The 27,535-nt window shown below is 39.7% G+C and overlaps 1 protein-coding gene across 1 annotated transcript in view; it reads right to left on the reverse strand.

The window, feature by feature from the left end:
• Positions 1 to 27,535, reverse strand: part of LOC124550850 (spectrin beta chain-like) — a 497,121-nt gene that overhangs the window by 3,235 nt on the left and 466,351 nt on the right. The window contains exons 39-42 of the mRNA XM_047125580.1: positions 17,843 to 18,061; positions 14,450 to 14,543; positions 11,130 to 11,309; positions 9,004 to 9,192 (exon numbers count right to left, since the gene is read on the reverse strand). Coding sequence (XP_046981536.1) covers positions 9,004 to 9,192; positions 11,130 to 11,309; positions 14,450 to 14,543; positions 17,843 to 18,061 — 682 coding nt within the window. The remainder of the gene's footprint in view (positions 1 to 9,003; positions 9,193 to 11,129; positions 11,310 to 14,449; positions 14,544 to 17,842; positions 18,062 to 27,535) is intronic.

Raw genomic sequence — 27,535 nt, forward strand, 5'->3', positions numbered from 1 at the left:
ACCTTGCTTGGTAGAGGAGGAGGAGGAGGAGGGAGAGAGCGAGAGAGAGAGCGCTACAAGAGTGTATTTAAAATTCATACTAAATTTATATTCAACACTGTACATATAGATGTAACTTAAATTGTAGAATGGATTCACATATTTTAATTATATTACAAGAGAGAATTAGTCCTTTGCTCGTCTTGAGGGAGATGAACAATTAAAAAAAAAAAAAAAAAAAAAAAAAAAAAAAAAAAAAAAAAAAAAAAAAAAAAAAAAAAAAAAAAACCACACCATTCCCGTACCCTTTGAACAGGGATATCAGACACCTTATCAGTATGCATTGAAAATATAACTTCATGTTGATAGAATGATGATCATCATCAACACTGTCAACACCAGTCAGACATATTCTATAAAAAGTATTTCAATAATTACATGTCAAGTTAATTTCATCTCCTGCCAGATTTCTCATTTAAAAGGTAGACCACCATTTTGTTTTTACACTGTACTGAATGAAAAAGGAATTTTGTATACAGGCAACTTCCAAGGAGACTAAACTATCAGTACACAGTTCCTTAAACCAATACAATGTACAATGAACAATCATTCAGAAATGAAAATGTTCAAATTAGGAAAGTGTCAGAGGCAAATGAGTGAAGGACTACAAAAAACTGCATGGCAAGGGTTGACCAAACTAATGTGTGTAACTCAAATTGCTTTTAATAATTTAAGAGCAGCCTGTTTGCAACTATATTATGCAACTGCACGAGAATCTAAATACACGGATGAAACAAAATCACTTCTTTAGTGCAACTAGTTCATTTCTGTAACCATTATGGTTAACTTGTTGTACCAAATGCTCCACTTTACAATCAGTTAAGCCCAGTTTGGCTTCGACAGTAGTTAATTACTCTGTTCAAATTTTAATTCAGTGAGTGATTATAAAAACAAAGATGATTTAACTTACCAAACGAAAGCATTGGTATATTGACACACACACACACACACACACACACACACACACACACACACAAAATTCAAGCTTTCGCAACCCACGGTTGCTCCATCAGGAAAGAGGGAAGGAGAGGGAAAGGTGAAAGGATTTGCGCTTTAAGGGAGAGGGTACGGAGTCATTCCAATCCTGGGAGCGGAAAGACTTACCCTCTCCCTTAAAACACACATCCTTTCGTCTTTCCCTCTCCTCCCTCTTTCCTGATGAAGCAACCGTGGGTTGCGAAAGCTTGAATTTTGTGTGTGTGTGTGTGTGTGTGTGTGTGTGTGTGTGTGTGTGTGTGTGTGTGTGTGTGTATCAACATACCAATGCTTTCGTTTGGTAAGTTACATCATCTTTGTTTTTAGATATATTTTTCCCATGTGGAATGTTTCCCTCTCCCAGCAGCCATCAACTATGGTTGTACTTTACTATCCAGCACCCCTTTTGGGAAGGGCTAACCACAGTACAGCACTTTCAATATAGTTTCTGGGTTGACCAGTTCATCAGGAGATTTCTCCACAACATTCAGGAAAATTTCAAAGTGCATTAGAATGTACGTAATATTAACATGCGAGCCTGTTAATAGGCAGCACTAAGAAGGGCAGCATAATTAGCAAAATGAGTGGCAAACTGTCTGGAATTTCCATTAGACTCAATGGGTAATTAGGGAGTGAATGGGGAGAAAAAAAAAAGTGTCACAGTCTTGGCAGTTCAGATTTTTGAGGCAATTATTATGAATGCATCTGGATATGCATTACTTTTGAATGGCAGCTACATGTCACAGCATATAGCTAACAACAAGCTGGAGAAGCTACTAGTCAAAGATATGGTTTTGGTTAGGTTTTTTAAAGTTTACTATTTCAATTTTACTGTACCCACTGAAACCCAAGTTTTTCCTTCATCAGTATGTCTCAAAGAATAAACTGAGGTGTGAAGTGGAGACTGCTAGTAGTGCATAATTTTCAGTCTAGAGGCTGGATCAGGGAATTTATTAACGTGCAATTAGATATTGAGGCTGAAATTGGTGGCGTACAATTTGTCGTAAATCCTCTCAGGTAAAATAAGTCTTAACTCCCTATTAACATAATTTCACTAGTGTAGGAGAACAGAATGTGGATCATGGTTTTCTGATAAAAGGTTTTCTTTACTGACAATGGGGGAATCACATCACACTGGGAAATTGTGTGTGTTGCACATCACCTACACCATATGGACAGTTGTGGAGTTGTGGCAGGATAAAGGAAGATTTATTATTTGTCCAGGTTCATTAACTTGAGAAAAAAAAAAAACCTGTTTGTTATAGGGCAACCAATATACTGTGTACCAGTACACTCCCATTTGCAGACAATACACACTCCACTTACCTTGTCATAATTGCAAAAAACAGGTCCTACTTTTTCAAAATGGCTATCAAGAGAAAGAGATAACCACTAAGTCTTTAACAACAGATTTGTTGTACTCAATGTCCTCTGTGCAACTGTCACTTTAATTCATTATGGAAATTTGAGGTTCCAACAATATCCACTACAAAAATAGAGGATATTGTTGAGAACTTTTTTCATAATCAATTAATAACGCAAGTGCGCCAGGAAAATTTAATGCAACAGAGCAAGGTATCTGTTACAGCACAAGTTTTCCTGCATATTTATAATAGAAAATTTAATAGTATGTCGCATCTTTGAACAAGGCTCCGCGCCCTTCCATGCATTTAGTCACAATGTGAAGCTTGTCACCCTACGATTCCAAATTAATTCATTCACAATAGCTTTTGTTAGACTTTATTGTACCTGTCATTTTTATTCACAAACAACCTCAGCTAGTGAAAATGCACTAAACAATGACAGTACAGTACTAAAAATATCCAAGATAAAAATAAAGGCTCACTGATATTTACGAACGAAAATGGAGGGTAATTCTGGTTAATAGCAGGACTATGGCAATCTCTGCCCACTTAAGGATACTGGTCACACGTGGAATATCGTGTCCTTACGTGGACTGCAGCAAATGGTAACCAGGCACTTATAAAGGGGGCTGCAAGGCAGAACCATGTCACAATGGCAATATCTGAGCTAGCAGCTTTTTACTGGCCATCTGATGGCACATGCAGTATATATTTTGTCACTTAATGTAGTCAGCTTCTTTCTTTACTGAGGGGAAGTGTGTGGCAGTAAGTAATTTGTACTGCTCTATTCACATTTCTCTCAGTTCTATAATAAGCTCAGCTCTGAAATGGTGGGCCTATTCCAGGGAGAGAGAGAGAGGGGGGGGGGGGGGGGGAGGAAGGTTTCTTTGTTCAGTTAATGAAGATTACATTTGTAACCTAAATGTCTCTTGTTAAAATTCTCATCAGATATATAAAGCTTTTAACCAAAAATACAACCATCTTTGAAGAATTCCAAATCACTAAATTGTTTCACTTCCTCATTAAATGGACGCCTGCCCTCTCCCCACGATCCTCAGATACAGAAGCTTAAGTGCAATACCCCCACCAAGCTTCACATAAAATCTGACTTAATACATAAAGTGACTTGATAAATTACAAAACAATGGGTGGCAGTTTACTATTTCATCCCACTGAAAAATGAGACAGCCCAAAAAATCTCTCTCACTGCAATGCACTTAATTACGGCAATCACTGCACAATTGTGTTTCTATTTGTTATTCACTTGAAAGGTCATGAATATGGATCCTCAGATTGTGGTGCACAAATTTGACCCAAGTATTTTCTAAGTAAAAACCATGTAGCAGTATTGAAGGAGGGTGTTCTACATTTACTTTGCAAACAGCAAACTCACAATACCAACCACAGAAAGCAATGTTCTTGCTCAACACTTTGTACTATTCCAAAAAGCACACACGCAAGCAAGCGCCCCCCCCCCCCCCCCTTACACACACACACACACACACACACACACACACAGTTGTCAAAAAGTAACACGTATAGAGGACTGGGAGATGTATATACATATATGTTTAGGAAAATTATCTGCCTAGACTATACGATATGTATTTTGTATAGTAAAGCAAAAGGAAAGGTTTCAACAGCTATTTCCATTTTAATGTATCACAGCAAAAATTTACAACAATGAGAAGTGAATGCACTCTTCATACAGTTGAGACTATATATATATATATATATATATATATATATATATATATATATATATTCTTTTTTTACAGTGGTGTCTGTCTCAGTAACATGCAGTGCGTAATTTAACGCTGTTCACTTACATAGTGACAGATTATGCAGAAAGTAACATCAATACAAACAACAAAAGCCCAGGCTGAAAAATCCATCCGATTTTACCTACAGCACTAAATGAGTGAAAGAGAGACTGAATTTGCCAGGAAATTACAAGACTCGATTTAAACTGAAAATTCATGCCATCAGGTTTTCAGTGATGAGAAGAACTATAATGAAATCATCAGAGGTTAATTCATTACTTTAGATGTAGCAGGCATACAACTATTTCAGTATTAATTTACAAAGAAAATACCATTTTGCTGTGAAAATGAAGTGTTATATGGGCAATGGAAGACAAACTGGCAGATTACAAAACATTGCATACGAGATCAGCAAATTGAGGAATATAGTAGGAACATCAACTTGTGGCAGAAGCAAATGTACAAGGACAGGTTGTATCAAGAAAGAAACTGAAAACAGATGATAATAGTGGTTTACTAAACTGTACCAACAATATACCAGAAGGATGATCAGATGGCAATTTGAGAAGTCTGTGTGGGTCTTACCAGTCCAAGTTCACATGATAACATGGTTTTACAGAAAAATAAAGTTGTTGGCAAATGAGTATTTGGAAAAGCACTTTAAAGAAGTCTTCCCCCAGGTACCAAAGATAAAAATTATGATCACACTGAACTACGATAGAGAAGTACAATTATGATTCTATGCCTTGGAACAGTAAAAGTCCTCAACAGGCCTCTCAATTTTTTTATATTCAAGGGACATGCAGGTTCAAACACAAGAGGGGTTGGTACAATGTTGATTTTACGGCGTGCAACACATACCTGACCAGTGCATCTCGGAAAAAGTTTATCGCCATTCTCTGCTGACACTCAGAATGAGAAATGTTGTAGTGCCAATGGGTCACAGAAATAACATCAATTCCATTAAACAAAACAAAAAAAATGAAAAAAAAGAGTTTTTTAAAAATGCAAAAAACAATGGACTCCAAAATAAAAACTGGAATGAAGGTTTAAAATGTTCACACACACAAAGAGAAAGAAAATGAAAAATAATGACAGTGAAGGATGAAAACAATAAACACCGAAGATACAGGATTCTGAAGAGATTATCTGCAAAAAAAGAGATAAGGTGGTCGGATATGAGTTTAACATTTATTCTGAATGATGAATTAGGCAAAAGAAAACACACACACAAACATATGTTGCTGTAACCTGGTGTTCCTTTCTACTGATAAAAATGAGATGGGGGGAAAAACAGTCCAGAAAGAAACCAACATTACACAAGAAAATAGTGTAACAACCATTGCTTTTGTCCACATAGGAATGTCCAGAGAAACCCCATGATGGTACACATATAAATGTGCAGTGAATAAGCAGCAAGCAGTCACTCATTCGCATATAATTTGTTCAATACCAAATTGCCTAATCCAAGCTTGCTGCTCATGTTCATATTGCTATTTAGCTGTTACATCTTTTCTGTTAGTATCTGATGGGTGACAATGACAGAAACTTGAAACATGGGGGCAGGAAAAATTAACAGGAAATAAGCAAGATGTTCCTGTAAAGTAATGCAAATGTATTTCCCTTCAATATGCTTACAGTGAAGTCCAGAACAGCTGAAAAAAATGTTTGGATGCCAAAGGGGAGTACTTTAAAGAACTTCTGTAGCAGTACCTTGGGGAGGTGAGGGGGGAGAGGGGAAGGATTTAACTGAATTTCATTTCATGCACATAGTTAACTAATAAATGGTATTTTTTTTAGAATAAACCACAACAAAAAATCACTGTTTGTTGATTATTTACTGCACACTTACAATGTAATAAGACTCTATACAAAGAAGTTTGCTGCTAAGATACCCATCTTACAACAACTTAATTAGCGAATGTCATTTTAGTACAGGGTTCCACACCTAACATTATTGGCAAAAGAAATGCTTTTCATTATTACACCTGGAAGAACTTTTTTGAGGTACTGTTTTTACTGTCCTGAGATGAAACTGATCACTGTGAAACAGCCCTTTAAGATCTCTTCGCCATACTTACAGTTCTTATACAACATCAGTAGTCATTTGCTGCAGCAATTAAAAATTTTTTCTGACACTAAGTGCAAACCACAATAATGCTGAACTAAAGAAACTCTGTTTCACCCCACTCTTACGAGGAATGGGTAGTGTTCTATGTCATGCCACCCAGAGACTGTTCAGAGCCACATACTTTAGGAAGAACAGTGGTGGAAGATAGCAAACCATGTCATGACTATCTTCCTTCTACTTTTCCAGGTATCATCAAACTAAAATCTCTATGCTGCCAACCAACTTGTTAGACTAATACAATTCTCTGAAGCAAAACTTCAGTTTTCCAATACCTGACAATTCAGCTCACTTAATACATTTTCAAAATTTTAATAATACTAATAATTGCTACTTATCAGAATGTCCAACTGTCAACTTTTGCACGACTTCATTTATGTAATTTTTAGAGTGAAACAGCACATGTACACAAATACACGAAATTTTGAAAAATACATGGCAGGCAGTTTTCACAGCAAAAACGCTTAACTGCTAACACACAACTCGTGCTGCTGTCAGTTATGGCAACATTCTCCAAGAAACAGACTCTTGCTAATTGCTAAGGCAAATCTGTGTCACTATGAGATAAGTTTATTGTAAACACATGTAGTGAACACCCCCCCCCCCCCCCCCCCCCCAAGTATATTACCCATATTACCCCCAGTAAAGAGGTCTCCCATCGTGTGCTGAACAAATTTTCATTTTTATTCACTGCTCTTTATTCAGAGATGTAATAGACAATAGCTATTTCCCTGACACACCAGGGTGCAAACTATTTATACAGGCTGCATTTGACCATCATATTTAAAATAAGAGATACTTTGTTTTGACAGTAATAATAGTCCTATAATTTAAGTGTTTACAGCAATATATTTTTTATATATAAAAATGTGCACTTCTTCCACACAGAAGTAATCTGAAACTACACATTTGATCCACGAACCACAGAGACTCAAGTTTGCCACATTCATCAGTTGTTATCACAATGTATGTCTAATAAACAGCTGAAACCACTACTGTCAATGATATCTTTGCAGGTTACGGCATATTATTTCGAATGCCATTTGTATCAAATATTCTTGTTTCTTCTCTTTGTGTTGATGACCGTAACAAACATAATTGACATCACAGTCTAAATTTCCAGCTACCATACCTAAATAGCAGAAGACTATAACCAAAGCACTTGTATCTACTGTAATTTCCTCAGGTTTACATCAGAAAGTCTGACAAGCATGTGCACACGCACTGACATGTACACACAAGCAAGAACACACATTCAATTATCACGGTTATTGCAAGCCACATTTACAATAACCTAAAAACAAGAAATTAGGAAACTTTTCTACAAAATATGAACCAGGACTGCTTACCAGGCAAGACACGAAATATGAACTTTTATTCTCACTGGCAGTGTTAGAGCTGCTATCACCCGTTCTCTTCCCTTAACTTTTCAACATTTTGCACTCAATGGCACATAAACAGTAACAGTAAATTTACAAGAGTCTCAGAAGTTTTTCCCTGTTATGTAATTAGCTACACACTGTAATACTTTACTGATTTCCCAGACTTTTTACCTGTATAGGTTTTTTTCTACGTGTGGTGTAACCCTGACAAAATGGTAACCACATTCTCTCTGCAAACATATTTCATACTCTCCAATAGATGAAAAGTGCTTGCAATCAAATGAAAAAACACCACCACAATGTTATTCATCTTCAACCACTTTTTTTTGGATTAATTACACATGGATTAATGAAATAGTAGTTTCCTGATTAAATATGAAATCCAGTTAGTTCTGCAACAATGTTGGTACAAGATACACAAACAAAATACTGCCTATAAACTTTCCAACATTAACCATCATACACAAAACAATACATTTACAACAGTCCATCAACATTACACACATTAGTGCATGTGGTTACTGGTATGCAAGACAGAATGGCCACACCTTACTGCAATTGACAACACACTGACAAGTGACCTTATTTGCATGAAAATGCACAGAACAACTGTGGCAGCTCCACGCCCACCAGAAAGTACTGTGTAAAGCACTTGCACATATTTTCAGTATGGTACACTCACCCCATTTTCAGAAGCTGTATTCAAGCGCACTAATTTAGCGTATGTATCAAAAATCTTTGGAAATCCAACTCTCACAAATTAGTTGGATACACTAAGATTTTAGCATGACCCCATTCTTTCAGATTCACCTATTGCTCACATTACAATTCACAGTGTTACAAAGAGAACCACTTTTCCAGCATGACTGCAGAAAAAATGCATGCAAACTATCACATTTACATGCAAATTGCCTGTAAGATGCCCTAATGTACACGAGAAAACCTGGAAACATGAATGTAAGCACATTGGGATCGGTATCCTACTTTCAGAAATTACACCTGGATTCACTGCTCCACAGTCTCATGTTTCTTCCACGAGGCTATCACAAAAATGAAACGTTGGGGAGGGGGGGAAAAAAAGCTCTGCTTGGGACATAACAAATGTTATTCATTATAAAAGGCAGCCGTTTCCTTTGAGTGGTGATACACACGAAAAATATCGAAGCACATGTTCCAAGAGGCAAAAGAGCATGCATCGATCGCCATTAACAGGCAGCCAGTTACTAACAAGTCAGTAGTACACAAGGTTCATGCTCCCACATCAGAGTGGTTAAATATGACATAGTGGTGCAGGCAGGTACACCCCCCATCCCCCCCTCCCTCAAGCTGCTGAGGAGAGAAACAGTATTTACTTTTTCTTGAGTGTGAAGAAGCTACGCCGTTTGGGCTCATCCTTGCGGTCACCAGAAGCAGGCAGCGTCTGGGAGCGTGATGGGCCGGCAGATGCATCACGTTCGCATTGCTGGGACAGGCGAGACACCCAAGTGTTCATCTCATCATCGTCACGTGCCTGGAAGAGGTATTCTGCTCCATTTGACAGCCTGTGTAGAAAAGGAGACAATGAGTAATACGTTGCAAAACAACAGTACAAATTTGTATTTATTTATTTTTAAAGAAGTTGAAGTGTGCATGTGTGCGCGCACGCGCGCCCACACACACACACACACACACACACACACACACACACACACACACTCTTTCAACATACTGGGAATATGTTTAAAATTTTTTAAATGATACTAATGATAGAGAAATGCACCCCCATCTCCCTGCAGGTGAGCACGTGTGAAAAGATTGGTTTTACTATCCTAAAATGCTGATATTAGCAATTTTCACATTACTTGGGATGTCCCACAGAAATTTTTTAAGAATCTTTATGACTTTACTTTCAATAGCTAATGCTATGCTTTTGAACTACATAACAATTAACGTCCACTAGCATGTACTCTTCTACATAGTCAACATTGTATCTGCAACCACTCTTCCCTGCTTTGTGCTTTCCTATTCATTTCTTGATAATAAAACATTATATTACTTCCAAGGGACAATCTATTATTTTCTTTTGCACCCCCTTGCTTGCCTGACCAACAAATGTTCTTTCCATTATGAATGTTAAAGCTTATCGTGACTAAATAAATGATCAAAAAGTTTTGTTTTTTGGACATCTTCATCACATTTCTGTTCTATCCAGCTGGTTCTCATTAACTTTATTCCAAGCAACATTTCCATCTAGTATAAGCACCATCTGTCAGTCATTGAAGAGAGAGAATCCACCTTTCACAAACATACAGAAGCACCTTGACAAATTGTTTTTCTATTCAATACCAAACAACTCGTTCACTAGTAGTTGTCTTCTTATACTTTGCTGCTGCAATCCTTTTTCTGGTTTCAATGCAACATTTGTTCATGCAGTGTATTTAATGTTCCTAAACAACAACATTATCAACTTTTGCCATTTTATTTCTTTAAATTTTGATGTTAGGTTTTCCTCTAATCTTTGACTTGCTTACTATCACAAATTCATTTCATTCTTTCTTCTTTCTTTTCTTTTCCTTTTTTCCTATTAATTTTAAGTTCAAAATATTTCTGTATTGTTGCAAATTTAGAATGTATACATCACCTGCAATTTTTTTGCAGTGAGAGAGAACTCACTTCATCTAAATTCCAGATGATTTTGTTTTTACAACTTTCATAGATTTTATAACAAAAATGTTAAACAAATATGATGACAATTGTCTTATCTGTTTTCGAATTTAGGTTTCGTATTGCTCTCTATTAACACTATCCTTACACTTCAGTTTTGTATGTGTTTTATCCTTCAAAATTGTGAACAATATATTTCAGGCAATGCAGTCAAATGTCTTTTCTAAATCAATAAAGAATACCTATGTACAATATTAGATTCTTGACACCTCGCAAGCAAGCTCTCAAGTGCTACAATGGTTTCTCTTGTTCCCATTTTTGTCTAAAACCAAATTCATCTTCAAATTATATTCAATTTTCCATTTTACTCTGTTTGGTAATTATGGATGAGAGTATTTTTGCTGCATGTGAAATTAACGTTTTATAATTGTAGGTGTCTCTTGTATCCTGCCTTTTTTTTTTATGAATGAGTAGTATCTTGTTTTCTACAAACCCATACAGAAGGTACCAACAATAATAAGAGCATTTTATAATCAGAGAAAGTTCATATAAATGTGTAATAATTGGTTCTATGTTAGTAGGAAAAGTCTAACCCATTCATGTCTTATCAGTTTACAAATAATTCCATGGTACAATAGCCTCGACAGAAAGGGGGGTGGGGGGGCAGGAGAGAGTAGGGAGGATGGGTATGTAGGTTTATATTTAGTAACCATTGTCTACTACAGAATATGAATAATAATAATAATAATAATAATAATAATAATCAAAAATATGTTGCATCCCACAGTCAATTATTTACATACAGCAGGCACTGACAGGAAGAATTGCTACTCACTTCACCCTAAATATGTGCTTTCTTTTTGTGTAATCGGAGGCAACTTGGCAAGCACCTCCACGCAAATCAACTGGGCTTTCTCCCTTGAAGAAGGTGTCGGGTGATGTCTTGTACGTCTTCTGGTCCTTGTAGAACATTAGCAGGTTACCTCTGAGGACTGCATACACCTTGTCCCATGACCTACACACAAACAACAATATAAGCAAAATATCAGATTTAATAGTCAGTCATTTAACGCTTTCAGGCCCTCTGGCTACAATTTTACTGAATGTTCAATCTTTTCATCATGCACAAGTGCTGCCAACTGTTGGGCATCACTATCAAAACATCATCAGGTCAATACAGCAGTGCACAACACTTAGTGACCACCACAATACACAGGTGTGGTTGGTTCACTATATTCCACCGTATAATTAAACACTGTTATTGTTATTTTGCTTGCTACTTCTTGAATTAGCATATTACTATTTATTACAATAGAGAATATCTCATAATTAGTTATTTGAGTCCGTAAAATGTACAAAGTATGTGCTGAAAACAGGCATATATTTATGTATAAATCTTGCATCTAAAATTACTGAAAAATCACCTAAGAGCATTACCACATAAATAAATTTTTCCTTCCTATAAAAAAAAATCTGTTCCTGAAGGGTTAACCTGAGAACAGAAAGTGTCTGGGGACAATAGAATCTGGCAAACTCTCTTTCATAAGCATTGGGAGAGAATGCACACAAAAGTACCAGAACAATCATTAATTTATCTGTTATAATTTATTTATTTAACTTTCATCCATCCCTACCTTAACTCGCTTCCTGCATATGCACTTCAGACACTTCGTAAGAGTATTTACAGAGTAACAACTTCAGTCACTTCTCATCAAGTGACACCTTACAACAGACAAGACACACAAAACTGCATTTTCTTTTATCTCATAGAATAAGTTATCTGTTAAATTAATTGTGAACTGTGTTGCCTCCCACGCGATAGTTGCATTTTAGCATAAGATACTGGAATTGATGGTCGTGTGCATGAGGTGAGCTTGCTCTTGTGTATGAAGGGTGTTTGTTCTCTTTTACTGATGATGGTTGTGGCCGAAAGCTTTATGTAAGTGTCTTTTACTTGTGCCTGTCTGCAACAGAACTGTAGTTAAAAAATGCCACAAGAAATATTCACTGGAGAAAACTTTAAAATAATGGAAGACAGGATGGCTGTCCACGACTTTATCCCCAGAAAGCAAAATTCCCAGTAGTGTGACACAACTATACATAGCTTTCGGAACCGTGAGCTCTTTCATCGAAGGAGGAGGTCAATTTGGAGAAGGCTGGAAAGAAGGCACAAGCACTCTCATCCTCGAAACAGCTGCCTTCCTCTCAACAAGTGGTCCTTTTCAACCTTTCCTTTTTCCTCCCCATGTAAACAAATGTAAAAGTGAGACCTTCCTGGCTTTCAGAAATAATAGTTACTTCCTTGTGGAGAAAGGAAGGATAGATTTGGGAAAGTCACTCAGACCCCACCTCTAGTGAGGAAAGGAGTACACAAAGATGACAGGGAACACATCACAGAGAGGTCACAATTGGTGCATTAATTCTCTTTCCATTGATTAGCAATCGACTTCGCTTGGCTATCTCCTCACTGCATTTGCTGTCCTTTCTTCCCCATTTATAAATAACTTTTCTTCTTTGGCTACTGGTTTTCTGTATTTAGCTATCTGCTCCCATTTCACAGCAGTCTTATGTGTTTTCAGCCATCTTTATAATTGACAACTATCTCTTTCGTTATTTTCTTAGCATTCTTACTACATCCCATTTGTTCATGTATAGAAACTCTTCACTTTGTCCTAACATTTTCTCATTAAGTGCACCAGTCAAAGTTCTCCCTCACTTTTTCATGAATTTCATCACCATTCCATAACCCTGTACCTCAATATCGAGTGCTTACTATTGTACGAGGGGACTTCAAAAAGTAAGTTCCATATTATTATGACAGGTCAACTGTGGGTAATTTTTACTGAGTACTGTACTATGCTTCAAAGTGATTCAGATACATGACAATACTTTTGAACACAGTCACAAAGTCCCCATAACAGTCAGAACGTTCTGTCTCTCCTTCCGACTGTCGACGACAGAAATTGACTCCTCGATCGCACAGTCATTTGAAAAATGTCGTGTGAATGCCCTTATCATCGGAAAATCTGTAATGCCTGCAAAATCCGTTCCTCAATTGCCGAGGCACGTGTCAGTGGTCTATGTCGACAGTCTTTCTTACCGAACGGCACCGACCACATCTGTGCGCCTCGGTCAAATTGTCGGTACCATTTCCTACAGCTGTAAACAACAATGAGTTTGGTCCAAATACCACCAGAATTTCACAATGAGTCTATGTGCAATTTAGACATTTCACTCACAAGAACAATACTTTTCTGAGTACTTCAACTTTGTAATTAATTTTCAGTAGCCACACCATTTCACCTCCCACACTGCGATGCACCTGTTATTTGGTACTGCAGCAGAGCTGCCTGCAGGAAACCCAGCACATTCACTCTCTTCCAACATTGTGCCATTCTTATTATGCAATGGTCTTAGCGTGGGGAAAATATGTGCAATTTCATCTTGATATGGCTTTGTACTACCTGTGACCTGCTCTTTCTGACACCTCCCTGTCCCTCTTTGCCTACCCTCATCCTGACCACAGGTGTGTACCTCCCATCCTTGTTGTACGAGTAGAACTAAAACTAATAATGTTTTCATCATGCATACGTGTCCTGCAAGCTGACTCATTCCACATCATTTCAATAAAAGCATCGTTCAAATTTTTAATCTTTTTTGTCATTATAACTCAAATACTATAAGATGTACATGGAATTTACCACACACATCAATCACAACACAACTCCCAGACTGCCTTCGACAATGGGGCTGCAGCAACTAAAATGCTACGACAGTCAACAACTGTGCAGTTTCGGGGATGACAGCAGTTAACCGTGAACTGCCATAGCAAGCCACTACTGCAAGCAGTTCCAGCAAACAGTGCTTTTTGTGTGTCAATATCATTGATTCAGGCTGCAATGTCAGCACCAGCTGACCTACGAGCTGCTGTGGCTTCTCTTGGCACGCATACTGTTTGTACAGGTTTTTCTTCTTTTAAATGGGTATTTGCTGTACCTGGAATTTTGCCTCATAAAGGTAAGCAATGGTCAGTCATTCCACCTCATTTTAATTTAAATGTACCATTTAATTTATTAAGTGCAGAGTAGACTGAAGATAATCCATTGTGCACCGAAATGCTCCAGAAATAATCAAACTGAGTGTCATGGGCCCTACCTGTTTGATGCTTTCTTTGTGGTATTTTCCCACTCGTGTTTCCTCACAAGGTTGCCCTCCATGTGATCCTCCTCTGCGCCTGGGCTGGGCCGCTCTGTAAAAATGGTCCACACGAGGTAATTAAAGACACTGGACAAGTGCTACAAAACTAACTGGATGCAAGCTTCCAAAAACACTGCTGCTGCAGCACCTCGTGAAACTAGCACAGAGCAGAAAGCTAATAACATTCTACTCACATCATAGTACAGTTGTAATTAGTTATCACAAGATACAAACACAATAAATAAATCTGATTTCAATCTTCTTGCTTTGAGGACTGGCTGGTGCATACCATATCTGTAAAAAAGGACCAAACAAAGAGGCAGTGACGAAAACAAATCAGGACTACAATCAGTGTATTGAGTCTCCCTAACTAGGTGATAGAGCATCTTATTAACCTAATTCTTCATGATAGAGTTTTCTAAGTCACGTATCATTGATCTTTGATACTTAAAGAGTAGAGTACAGATGTGGTGACTGGATGTTTTCATTTGTTAAAAAATCTCTCTCCAAAGTAGCACTCAGATAGTCGATGTTTCAGGACCTATTTAGCATCATTTGCACATGATAGTGATGGAAAAAAATACCTAAAACCATGCACCAGTTCATCAAATGGAAACTTATTCAGGCATAACTAGACACAAGCCTACATCTATCTTCACGAGATTGTGCACACTTCCATACAGAAAAAAAACATCCTTCTTTCTAAAATAATACGTACTACAAAATGCCTCCTGCGGGGCATGTTGACTCAAGTTGTTTTTATTATTCAGTAGCAGCACAAGCAATGATAAATCTAGTGGGACACCTACATATGCTTTGCTTCTTTCATGAAGCAAGACCACAATATTTTCGACAAAACAAGGTAACATTCATTGCAAAGGGAAGAGATGCAGAAATTAACAAAGTACAAAAAGGATCTAAAAGAGGAGAAAGAGCTCCATATTTAGACACAGTAATGTTCTCAAACATCTTTAACGAAGTTGAGAAATGTGCAACTCAGTAAGACAAACAGATACGAAATATATGTGCTGCATACTGTTAAGATACCCATGTAATTCACATGTAACAGGAAATTTGCAAGGATGTCATGCACATTGACAGTTTTACCCGACAATTCAGCAATGGCAGCACTGATTAATTCTGCATTCATCTGAATGAAGGATTTGGAAAGAGGAAGTAGAAAATTGGCCATGGTTTTTGCAAAGGAATTGTCTTAGTATTTTTGCCCTCACAGAATTTCCTTGGTGCAGTTTAATCCCGAAACTATCAACTAAGTACTATGGTATTTACAGAAAACCTTTTTCATGTAGAAAAATGGAAGAGGAAGAAGAAGAAGAAGAAGAAGAAGAAGAAGAAGAAGGGGAGGGGAGGAGCAGCGTGAAGGACGTGAACTACAAGAAAAGAGGCAATCCCACAACTGCTTTCCACATCTACTTATTTGGGATACCTTGTGTGAAGAAAACATTCAACTTCATAACTACATACACTCAGTAGCCCATAAACAACAAACTGCTGCTCTGCTGCCAACTGTTACGAAATTTTCCTTCCTGTACGTAACATTAAAACTCTGCGCAATATTTCAAGTTCCACATTTTAATAATCATTGCACTTTGTGCTCTTCTTCACAAGTCAGTGCGATGCTGATTCCAGAACCATCTCGGCAATTTTATGTGAGTGATCACAGCACATACCTGAAGAGTGAAAAAATTACAAGTAGCACACAAAGATGTATGTAGCTCAGATACATCAAAAAGGAGATACACACGAGCCTGGAAAGGGTGGGAGGGAGCAAAAGTAACAATTTTATTACCTTTTGTTCCACAGTGGAATAATTACTGCAGAAACTACACAAAATACTGTGAGTTTTTGAGCAGCTCATACTTACACAGCAGCCACATTCTCCGGATGAATGATCCTTGTAGTACAAATGCTAGTAACAACACAACATTATCAAGACACTCACATAAGCTACAATGATAAACAAAACAAAAAGCTGGTGTACAAATGGGTACAACAATTGTATCAAATTCTACACTACTAGAGTTATGGCCAAATTAGCAGACATTTTACTTAAGCAGAAAAAAGGGAGAAAAGAAAAAATAGGGTTCAGAATAAATGCAGAGACAAATCTTTTACCTACCATCCTTCTAATCGTGGTGTGGTATTAATGAAGAATATGGAATATTTTCAAAATTTTTATTACGTTGCTCCTGAATGTAAATTAACAGTATCTTTATAGCTCTTATTCAGGGGATGGTGCACACCGATTCTCAGCACCAATGAATTATTTCACAGATTCCAGAAATAATATTTTTTAAACTATGGAATTATATTGTAAACCACAGAGTGCCAGTGATTTCAAGCAGTGTTTTCTTCAACATTGGTCTTTAATGCACACGCCTACAAAGGATTGCGCGCGCGCGCGGGTGGGGTGGGGGGGGAGAGATCAATATTATTTAGAAGGAATCAAAAATATAACCACGCTTCTGATGGCATCCTGTGGCCATTTTTCTATAAAGGCTGTGACAGGCAAAAGATTGAGATGGGAGAAAGTTGAACAGACTGGGGAGAAGTAGGGGACATGATGACAGGGGGAACAGTAATAAAAAGTAATGGGTGGGCGAGGCAGGACGAAGTCAGCAACAACATCATGCAAAAGGGGTGGGAAGAGTCTTTAGGTGATTGAACAAATCACTGTTTTACTAATTTAAAACGAAATTAACTCTCTTTCGCTTATGTACACATTGTTTCACTGTATTCAGGGTGAGTCAGAAAGGACTTTACAACTTTGGAATGATACAGTAATTTATTGAGAGATCTTACAGCATCGGTAGATGTGACATTTTGTATCAAACAACCTCAAGTTTGATTCACGTAGTGCAGTATCCCATTCCGCAACGAGGAGCACCCAGCATAGTACAACATTAAAATGGCTACCTCCACTAGTGTGGAGCGTGCTCACTGTGCATTTTGGTTTCATGAAATAAACTCTGGCGAATCAAAAGCAGGGCTGTTTGCTACAAAGTGACAACTACCGATTCTGTAATTTATCTCAGTAAATTTCTATAGCATTCCAAAGTTGTCAAGTCCTGTTTGACTCTTCCTGTATAACATTCTCACTGAATAGACTTATTTCACTATGTCACACAAACCTCACCATTGGGTGTTCATGTTGCTTACATAATAATTTCAACACTCACAAATAAGAGCTATAAAGTCCTCAGAATAGGTCACGAATGGGCTTCGATAAAGGCCAGACGAGTGACGAATCCCAGCCTCATCGAATACAATTTGTGTACTTTACCACGGCGTCTCCTCATTCGGTATTCCAACCTACACCAAAGACCTTACCAGCTGCAGCGCGCTCCAATGTGCCCTCGTCGTCACTGTGTGCGCCGGACGTGCCAGCCTTCGGAGACCTGCGCCACGAGCGCAGGCTGCGGAAAGGTGACTTGGAACGCGAGCGGTCTTTCTTCCTGTCCAGGCTGGCTGTGGCGCCCGGGCCGGCCGGCGTCACCGGCGGCGATGTGACGGCCACCGGCTCCTTTGTCGGACGGGGCCGAGGGGTAGCTGTGAGCGGGTCAGGGATCGGGTCAGGGACAACTTACGGGAGCACAAACATGAATGTGTCAGCCAATTGCACATCTGAACTGTCAGCAGAATCGGTTGCGAGATTACGGTGCCGTCGCAGATGTGAGAGAGCTCTCGTGCAGTTTGCGAAGACGAAAGTGATTATAACTTTGTAGGACAATTTTCATACCCAGGACACTCTTCCTTTCCTCTTTTCTTCAATGCCTATCTTAATTTAATACACATAAATATATTAAAGAAGAATGTTGAAAGTACGTTGGGTATATGGGCAACCAATGAAGAAGTACTAAGTCAAATTTAGAAGAACAGACTAAGAAAGGACAGGTTAATAAGTCACGTCCAGAGTCATCACGGAGTTGCCAGTTTAGTAATGTGAGGGGTAGAAAGTGGGAAGGGAGGCCAAGACACAACTGTACTAAGCAGTTTATGTTGGATTTAGGCTACAGTGCTTCAGCAGAGGTGGAATGATTGCACTGATTAGTCCAACCAACCTTTGAACAGAGGATCAAAAGGACAACTTAAAAAACTCTCAAGCACAAAACAAACTCACTACAAGAATAATTGCCATTGACATTGAAATGCAATGACTTGTTTATTGTGTGCTGTGGTATCATATTTTGACAAAATTCTGGGTGTTCACAAAGAACATTCTTCTGTCATAGAAAAGTAATTATAACAATCTGCAATGTCTGTTTTTGAAATCCACACAAACCCTTTTTCAATTCTCTGGGAGTTCTAATTATTCTGTTCTTGCACATTTACCATCTCGTGAGGTTTGCTATAAGTAGTGTGGACTCATTCAACAGGAATTCACTCAACGAACACTTGATAGAAAAAAAAATTTTCATTTGGATAAAACTCTCTCAACAATTGCAAAGAAAAGTGTGTTGCATTCTGTAAACTATCCTCAAGTGGATTACCAAGAAACTGAATGAATATGAATCATCAGAAGTCCAGGTTTTCAACCGTAGCTAAGAGGAATTATGTGAAATACATTTGTGTTGACCTGCTGCACACCAAATAGATATTACTCAGGTGGCCACACGGCACCCAACACAAAACAAATTAAGAATAAAGAAATAATCGTCTTTCTAATGCAGCTACTGTTAAGCAATGAAAAGCTTCTGTTAATGTCGAATACAATTTCCCTTTTATTATATGTGATAAGGTACTGAGGAAAAAGAAAGTTCTCGATGTCCCAACTCATTATTTACGTAAAATGTTGCACAAAGCTAAAAATCAGATGCCTGAAAGGCAACCACAAGGGATGTTCACACAGGAACACTGTTCCTGTTTCTGACTCTCTGGTACACAATTTCTGTATGAAAACACGCAACAGACATACGCAACAGAATGAAGGTTCTAGCCGATGCGACTTCCTAATGTACATCACTCACCGCCCATGCCCATTGCTAACTGAGCAATCCTCCGTCCTTCATGTTCTCACATAAGGCATTGGCATTTAGTTGGCAAATATGACTTATTTTCAGAACCCTTTATCAGTTATCAAAAGCAACATTCACGTGATACTCAGTACGCCCTTTTCTTGCATAATATACTGTGAACTGTGGGTGAAGGGCAACACACGTTCCAAACTCCTAGATTTCCTGAAAGTGATTGTTACAATGACATTCTGAAGACTGTTAACAAAGGTCCAAGAATACGGACTAGACACTCAGATTAGCAAGTGCTTTAAAGGCTTCTTAAGTAATAGAACTCTGTACACTGTTCTTGGTGGCAAGTATCATCAGAACAAATATATCACCAGGAATGTCACAGTAAAATGTAATAAGACTGCTCCTTTTCTCTATAGATACGAATGATCTGTCAGACACAGTAACACTTTGTCAATGTTTGCTGGAGACACTACAGTATCAGGGAAAGTGTCACAGTTAATGTGATGGCAGAGTTAATGTGATGGCAGGAGGATACAGAATGAACTGGACAGATACTCTATTTGGTGCGATGAATGACAACTTACTCCAAATGTGACAAAATGTAAGGTACTACATATGAATAGGAATACAGTATTAGTGGTGTGCAACTTGACACCATCACATAGACTAAATATCTAGGCATAATGTTGCAAAGTGAGACGAAATTTGATCAGCACGTACGTTCAGCTGTAGGAAAAGCTAAAGGTCAACTTTGGGTTATTGGGACATTTCTAGGATAATGTGTAGTTCATTTATAAAGAATGATCACATACACAACACAACGGAATACAAGTACAACTCATTCTGGAGTACTCCCCAAGTGTTTGGAATGCCCACCAGGTCAGATTAAAAGAAGATATTGAAGCAATTTAAAGGCCTGCTGCTATATTTGTTATCAATAGGTTCGATCAATGTGTGTTATGGAAATTCTCTGTGAACTCAAATGAGAGCTCCTGGAGGGAGGAAGACATTCTTCCCACAAAACACTACTGAGAAAGTTTAGAGAATCATCATTTGAGACAGGTTGCAGAACAATTCTACTGCCATCAACATAGGCTCACAAACACACACACACACACACACACACACACACACACACACACACACACGCGCGCACGCACGCACGCACGCACGCACTCACGTGACATGAACAAATTACATGAATGGGAAGGAAATCTATAGATATAATGTGCAGGTACAAACAATGACTATAGTTTTAAAACAAATTGGATGATTTATTCAAGAGAAAGACCTTTACAGATTGAGCAAGTCAATACTGCATTCTGCATTGGTCCACCTCTGGCCCTAATGCCATCAGTTATCCACATTGGCATTGATTTGATAGTTCTTGTAAGTCCTCCTGACAGGTATCGTACAAAATTGTCCAATTGGCACGTTAGATGCTCAAAATCCCTAGCTGGTTGGGGGGCTCTGTCCATAATACTCAGAACCTTCTGAATTTGGGAGAGATCCAGAGAACTTGCTAGCCAATGTACAGTTTGGCAAGCACAAAGACGAGCAGTAGAAACCCTCACCACCTGTGGGTGGGCATTATCTTGCCGAAATGGAAGCCCACGATCGCTTACCGTGAAAGGCAACAAAACAGAGTAGAATTTTGTCGACATACTACTGCAGATGACAACCAAAGGGGTACTGCTATGAAATGAAACGGCACCCCCGGCCACACTCCCGGCTGTCAGGCTGTACAGCAGGGGACAGTCAGGTTAATATCCCACCACTCTCTCAGGTGTTTCCAGACAGGTCTCTGCCCATCATCGAGGCTCACTTCAAAAAGCGAAAGTCACCGCTGGAGACAGTCGCACTGCAGTCAAACGGGATTTCACACCGAAGGCGTATCTGGAGATGGCCCGGACAGCGGTGCGTTACTAACCCTACTGTCACCGACCATACGGCCCAACAGCTGTGGCCAACAGTCTGGGGTGGCATTTCTTTTACGTACCAGAATGCCTTTAGTTTCGATCAGTGGCACCCTTACGGCATGATACTTCGACGACGTTCTACAACCCATTTTGTTGCCCGTTACAGAAAGCCATCCCAGGCTCACATTTCGGCAAAATAATGCCTGTCTGCACACAAAGAGTGTTTCTGCTGCTCGTATTTGTGCCTGCCAAACACTACCTCACCCAACAAGGTCGTCCGATAACTCCCAAACTGAGAATGTTCTGAGCAGTAGAGACAGGTCCCTCCAACCAGCTCGGGATTTTGATGATCTAATTTGCCCGTCAGGCAGAAATTGGCACCGTATCCCTCAGGAGGATATCTGACAACTAAATCAGTGCCAAGATGAATAGCTGCTTCCATTAGGACCAGAGTGTACCAACTAGGTATTGATATGCTCAATTTGTGAAGCTCTTTTTCTCGCGTAAATCATCCAATTTTTCAGAAATTTTAACCATTTGTCTGTCTGTTTGTGCTTGCGGTCAACAAGGCCTTTGTTGGAGGAGGGAGAGGACACACACACACACACACACACACACACACACACACACACAACATTCAAGGACGAGATGGGGAGAGGGTAGGTCAGCTAGGCAGTCAGGAGGTTAGACCGGGGAGCGGGCGAGAGAGAGAGAGAGAGAGAGAGAGAGAGAGAGAGAGAGAGAGAGAGAGAGAAGGGGTGATTGTTGTTGGAGGGGGGGGGGGGGGGGTGGAAAACAAGAGAAGTAAAAAAAGACTGCTTGTATAGTAGTGGAATAGATGGCTGTGTAGTGCTGGAATGGGAAGGGGCTACACGGGTAACGACAATGACTAAGAGGTAAAAGCCAGCAGTGTTGTGGCAACGTAGGATATATTGCAGGGGAGTTCCCACCCGTGCAAGTCAGAAAAGCTGATGTTGGTGGGAAGGATCCAGATGGCACAGGCTGTGAAGAAGTCATCAAAATGAAGAATGTTGTGTTGGGCGCAGCAACTGGTGTTTCAGCTGTCCCTCGGCCACAGTTTGTCGGTACCCGTTCGTGCAGACAGACAGCTTTTTGGCTGTCGTGCCCGCATAGAATGTGGCACAATAGTCGCAGTTTAGCTTGTAGATCACGTGACTGGTTTCACAGGTAGCCTTGCCTTTGGTGCACTGGAGGGAGGATGTATGGGACAGGTCTTGCATATAGGTATATTACAGGGATATGCGTTCGTCACTACAAGTGCAATGGCCGTGGGTGGATAAGGTGTACGGAAGGGATCTCTCGGTATGGAATGGGTGTCAGATGTCGAAGTGAAGGTATTGCTGGTGATTGATAGGTTTGATATGGATGGAGATACTGATGTAGCTATTTTTCAGGTGGAGGTCAACATTGAGGAAGATGGCTTGTTGGGTTGAGTAGGACAAGGTGAAGCAAATGGGGGAGAATGTCTTGAGGTTCTGGAGGAATGTGGATAGGGTTTCCTCACCCTCAATCCAGATCACGAAAAGGTCATAAGTGAATCTGAACTAGGTGAGAGGTTTGGGATTTTGGATGTTTGGGGAGGATTTCTCTAGACTGACCATGAAGAGCTTGGCATAGAGGGAAGCCAAGCAGATGCCCATATCCATATCCTGGGTTGGTTTGTAGATAATGCCTTCAAAGGAGAAGTAATTGTGAGAAGATATAGTTGGTCAAGGTGACTAGGAAGAAATTATAGATTAGAATCCGTTGGGTGCCGGGAAAGGTGATGGTCGATAGCGGTAAGGCCCTGGATGTTAGTTTAGTTAGATGTTGGTTTAATGGGAGGTCGTATCAATAGTGACAAGCGGGACACCATGCGGTAAAGGAATGGGAACTGTGGAGAGACTGGAGTAAATGGCTGGTATCTTCTATATAGAAGGGTAGGCTGTGTGTAACTGGTTGAACGTATTGGTCTATGAAAGTGGAGATTCTCTCACTCGGGGTACAGTAACTAGCCACACTGGGGCGTGCTGAATGGTTGGATTTATGGGCTTCGGGAAGCATGTAGAAGATAGAGATGCAGGGAACAGTAGAGATGCAGGGAACAGTAGAGATGAGGAGAGGTGTGGACTCTAGGGAGAGGTTCTTGGATGGGCCCCAGGATCTGAGGAGAGACTGGAGATCCTGCCGAATCTGGAATGGGTTAGCTGTGGCAGGGTTTGCAGGTGGATGAATCTGACATCTGGCAGAGTCTTCCTGCCTGGTAATCCTTGTGGTTCAAAACAACAGTGGTGGAGTGTTTGTCAGAAGGTAAGATTACAGGGTGAGATCAGTTTTTAGATGGTGGATTATGGTTCTTTCTGCAAATGTAAGGTTAGTTTGCATGTTGAGAGATTTGGGGACTGATAGTGAGGCAAGGTTCAAGGTTAAGATATTCTGGAAAGTCAACAGGGGTGACTTGGGGGCAGTGAAGGTGGATCACTGTTGGGCAGAGGAGCAAACTGAGTCTGGCAAGGTACAATCAGCAACACCTCCACTTTGACAGCTGGCACCCCTTCCATTCCAAGAAATCCCTTCCATACAGCATAGCCACCCGTGGCTGTTGCATCTGTAGTGACAAGCAGTCCCTCTAGAAATATACTGAGGGTCTTACTGAGCTCTTCACAGATCGTAATTACCGTCCCAATCTTGTACAAAAATAGATCGCCCGTGCCGTATCTCTCCAGTCACGCACCACCTCCCAAAGTTCCACCCAACTGAATAACATTCTCCGCTAGGGCTTCAACTACCTCTCGCCGTGCCCTGAAATGAGGAATGTACTACCCACTATCCTTCCCACCCCTCCCACAATGGTATTCAATTGTCCACATTACCTACACAATACCATCATCCATGAATACACAATCCCTGCTCCCAACCCCTCGCCTCGTAGCTTATATCCCTGTAATAGACATAGATGCAACATCTGTCCCATATATAGTCCCACATCCACCTACTCCAGTGCAATCACAAGCATCGCCTACCCCATCAAAGGCAGGACTACCTGTGAAATGAGTCATGTGATCTACAAGTTAAGCTGCAACTACTGTGCTGCATTTTATGTGGGCATGACAACCAAAAAGCTGTCTGCACGAATGACTACCAACAAATTGTGGCCAAGAAACCACTGAACCACCCTGTTACTGAGCACACCACTCAATACAACGTTCTTCATTTCAACAACTGCTTCACAGCCTTTACCATCTGGGTCCTTCCTACCAACACCAGCTTTTCCGAACTGTGCAGATAGGAATTCTCCCTGCAGTATATCCTATGTTCCCTTAACCCTCCTGGCCTCAGCAGCAAGATGGTCACCTGAGTGTACGTGCACGCACGTGTTCGTGTTGTCTATTTCCAGCGAAGGCCTTGTTGACCGAAAGCTCACTTCTTGACGTCCTTCCATTGTGCCTTTCTGCGACTCAGCATCTCTGCTACATGGTGAGTGGCAACTATCCGTTTCATAATACTGTTACATTCCATCCTGGATTTTCCATTACTGATCATATAGTCCATATCCATGGCCCTCATGACCACTACTTAGTGGATTCCAATCACATCAACATCATTCCAAGTACTTCAGAATTAGAAATAGTTATAATTTAGGGAGATTTTTGTGCAGGTTAATGTTATGTGCCTGACAACTTCAAGCAAGTGTAACAGGACAGTGAGGGCACACATCAGAGATACATATTGAAGAACAGAGGAAAACAAGTTTTTGCCTGAGTATTAAAAAGGACACAGTTTGAAGTTTTCTTCCTTTTATTATTAAACTAACTGCAGAAACTTGTAAAACTGGTAAATGGTGATTCCATGTTACTGGAAGTAACTATATGGCAACTACAAGTGAACATAATAAATTACACTAATACTAAGTCGTTATTAACTGCAGCACGCAACTTCTTCACTCTCCTGACAGAGATGTGTAAATTGGCCAAGACACAAGAATAAAAATGCAGACACTCACACACATGCACGAAACCCTTGCCTGATTGCATTGGAACAGTGCCAGAGCTCATCACTTCCAAACTAGATAAAAACCAAGAATGGTTGGGTTGTCAACTGCCATTTACGTGCAAAATCATGTTATATGCCAGCAGCTGGACAACTTTCATTACTGAACTGGCACTGATCTCAGCATAATCAATGAAGAGGGAACACTACAAAAATTTAGCAGTTGCACACAAAATACAAGAAAAGACAACCATCCAAAAGCAAGCGAAAGCATAAAATAGGAGTTCATTCCTACAGTGCACATGCAACAATTGTTGGGAACATTTACAGCATTAGCCTGATATCACTATACTGGTGAAAGCATTACATACAGGAATTATTCTGCAAATGTTCCCAAGATATGATTGCTACTTACCTGTAAAGATGGCGCCTTCCTCCAATTGAAAGATGCATGCCTTTCAAAATTAGAATTCCATGCTATTCACAATGCAATGTGGCATTCTCTCTAAGGCTACTTGTTCCTTATAAACAAGGGCATGAAAAATACAGAATTTTCAGAAAATGGGCAAGTGTAACATAGTTGTCACAATGAATGACAGCTAATAATATGTTAAGACCACTATCTCACACAAGCAATATTTTACCATCTTTAGGCTTGGAAATCAAAAGCTAACATTAATATTAACAAGAATTTAAATGATTACCCGTCAATACATGCTTGTCATTGAGTGTGACACTTTTGAAGCAGTGATTCAGCTTTTAATGTGATCTATAAGAAGGACTGCTACTACTGTAGACATTGTCTTATTTGTTTTACCGGCCTCTCTTCTGCAAACACAGTTTTATAAATAATATGGGAGTCAGTATTTTATGACTGAAATAAAGGACTATTTGGGCTTTTATTTAAAACTGTTTCAATGCTCACTGAAATAATTTTTATTATGCTACCAAATGATTTTTTTGTGATCATAGACAGTTCTCATGTTTAAAACTACTTTCATTGCCCAATTCCCCCCCACCCCCAACCCTTTCTTCTATATTATTTCTATGCATCCTTGGCGCCCCTCAACCAACACACAGGTTTATTGTAAAAGCTAAATTGTGAATAATGAAAGTAATTTTAAACAGGGGACCTGTTTATGATCTTGCTAAGCCCATTTGTAGGCAAACCACAATTGTTACAACGACCACTGAAGGTACTTAAAATAAAAGATGCCTATTCCAAAGAAGACTATTACATGAAAAAAAATGATGGAATAGCTCCTATAGTGCTTGTTCATGATGTGTTCAGCTGCACAACTTTCCCACCCACCACTTTTTTTGTACAGGTGTCACATATTTACCTTTCAACTGTGTATAAATTTCAGAGTGAGTACAGAATAGACTGATCAAATAAAACGCAATTTATAGTACCACCCAACTGTCCACAAGGATGCACGGCCACTGGCAAACTGTGGCCGAGAGCAAAGTCCACTACCCTCTGGCACACCACGCAGCTGAACATAATGTGCTCTATTTCAATGGCTGCTTCACTAACCGATCCATTTGGATCCTCCCCTCCACTGCCAGCTTTTTTGAACTGCACAGATGGGAGTTATCTTTACAATACATTCTCCACTCTCAAAATTATCCCGGCCTCAAACTGCGGTAACATACTGTCCCCTCACTGTCCACGTAACAGTCTCCACCCTCTCTGCACCATCACCCCCTTCCTATTATCATCTCCCACCTTCCATTTGCCACCCTCTGCCAACTCATCCACCCACATTTCCCCAGTCTTCTCCTTTCTCACTCCGTTGTCACGACCTCCCTGCTCCACAGCCTCCTAACACTACACCTGTTGGCAGTCTAGTCCCTGCACGTTCTGCCAGACAACAGAGCACTTCTCTCCCCTCACTCTTACACTGCTATCCCTTTTCCTTCCCCGTCCTCTCCCTTCCATTCCATGTGACAGCTGCACTCTGGTCAACACTGCCAGAGATGATGATACAAGAGGTGTTTGAAAAGTCCGTGCAAAAATAAGAACTACTTACATGTTTGGGGTAAACCTTTTTTATTTTTCAACTGTCTCCTTTTAGACTTACACACTTTGTCCAACACTGTTCTAATTTGTTGATCCCTTCCGAATAATAGGAATTGTCCAAGTC

This window comes from Schistocerca americana, chromosome 9, assembly GCF_021461395.2.
Source record: "Schistocerca americana isolate TAMUIC-IGC-003095 chromosome 9, iqSchAmer2.1, whole genome shotgun sequence".
NCBI lineage: Eukaryota > Metazoa > Arthropoda > Insecta > Orthoptera > Acrididae > Schistocerca > Schistocerca americana.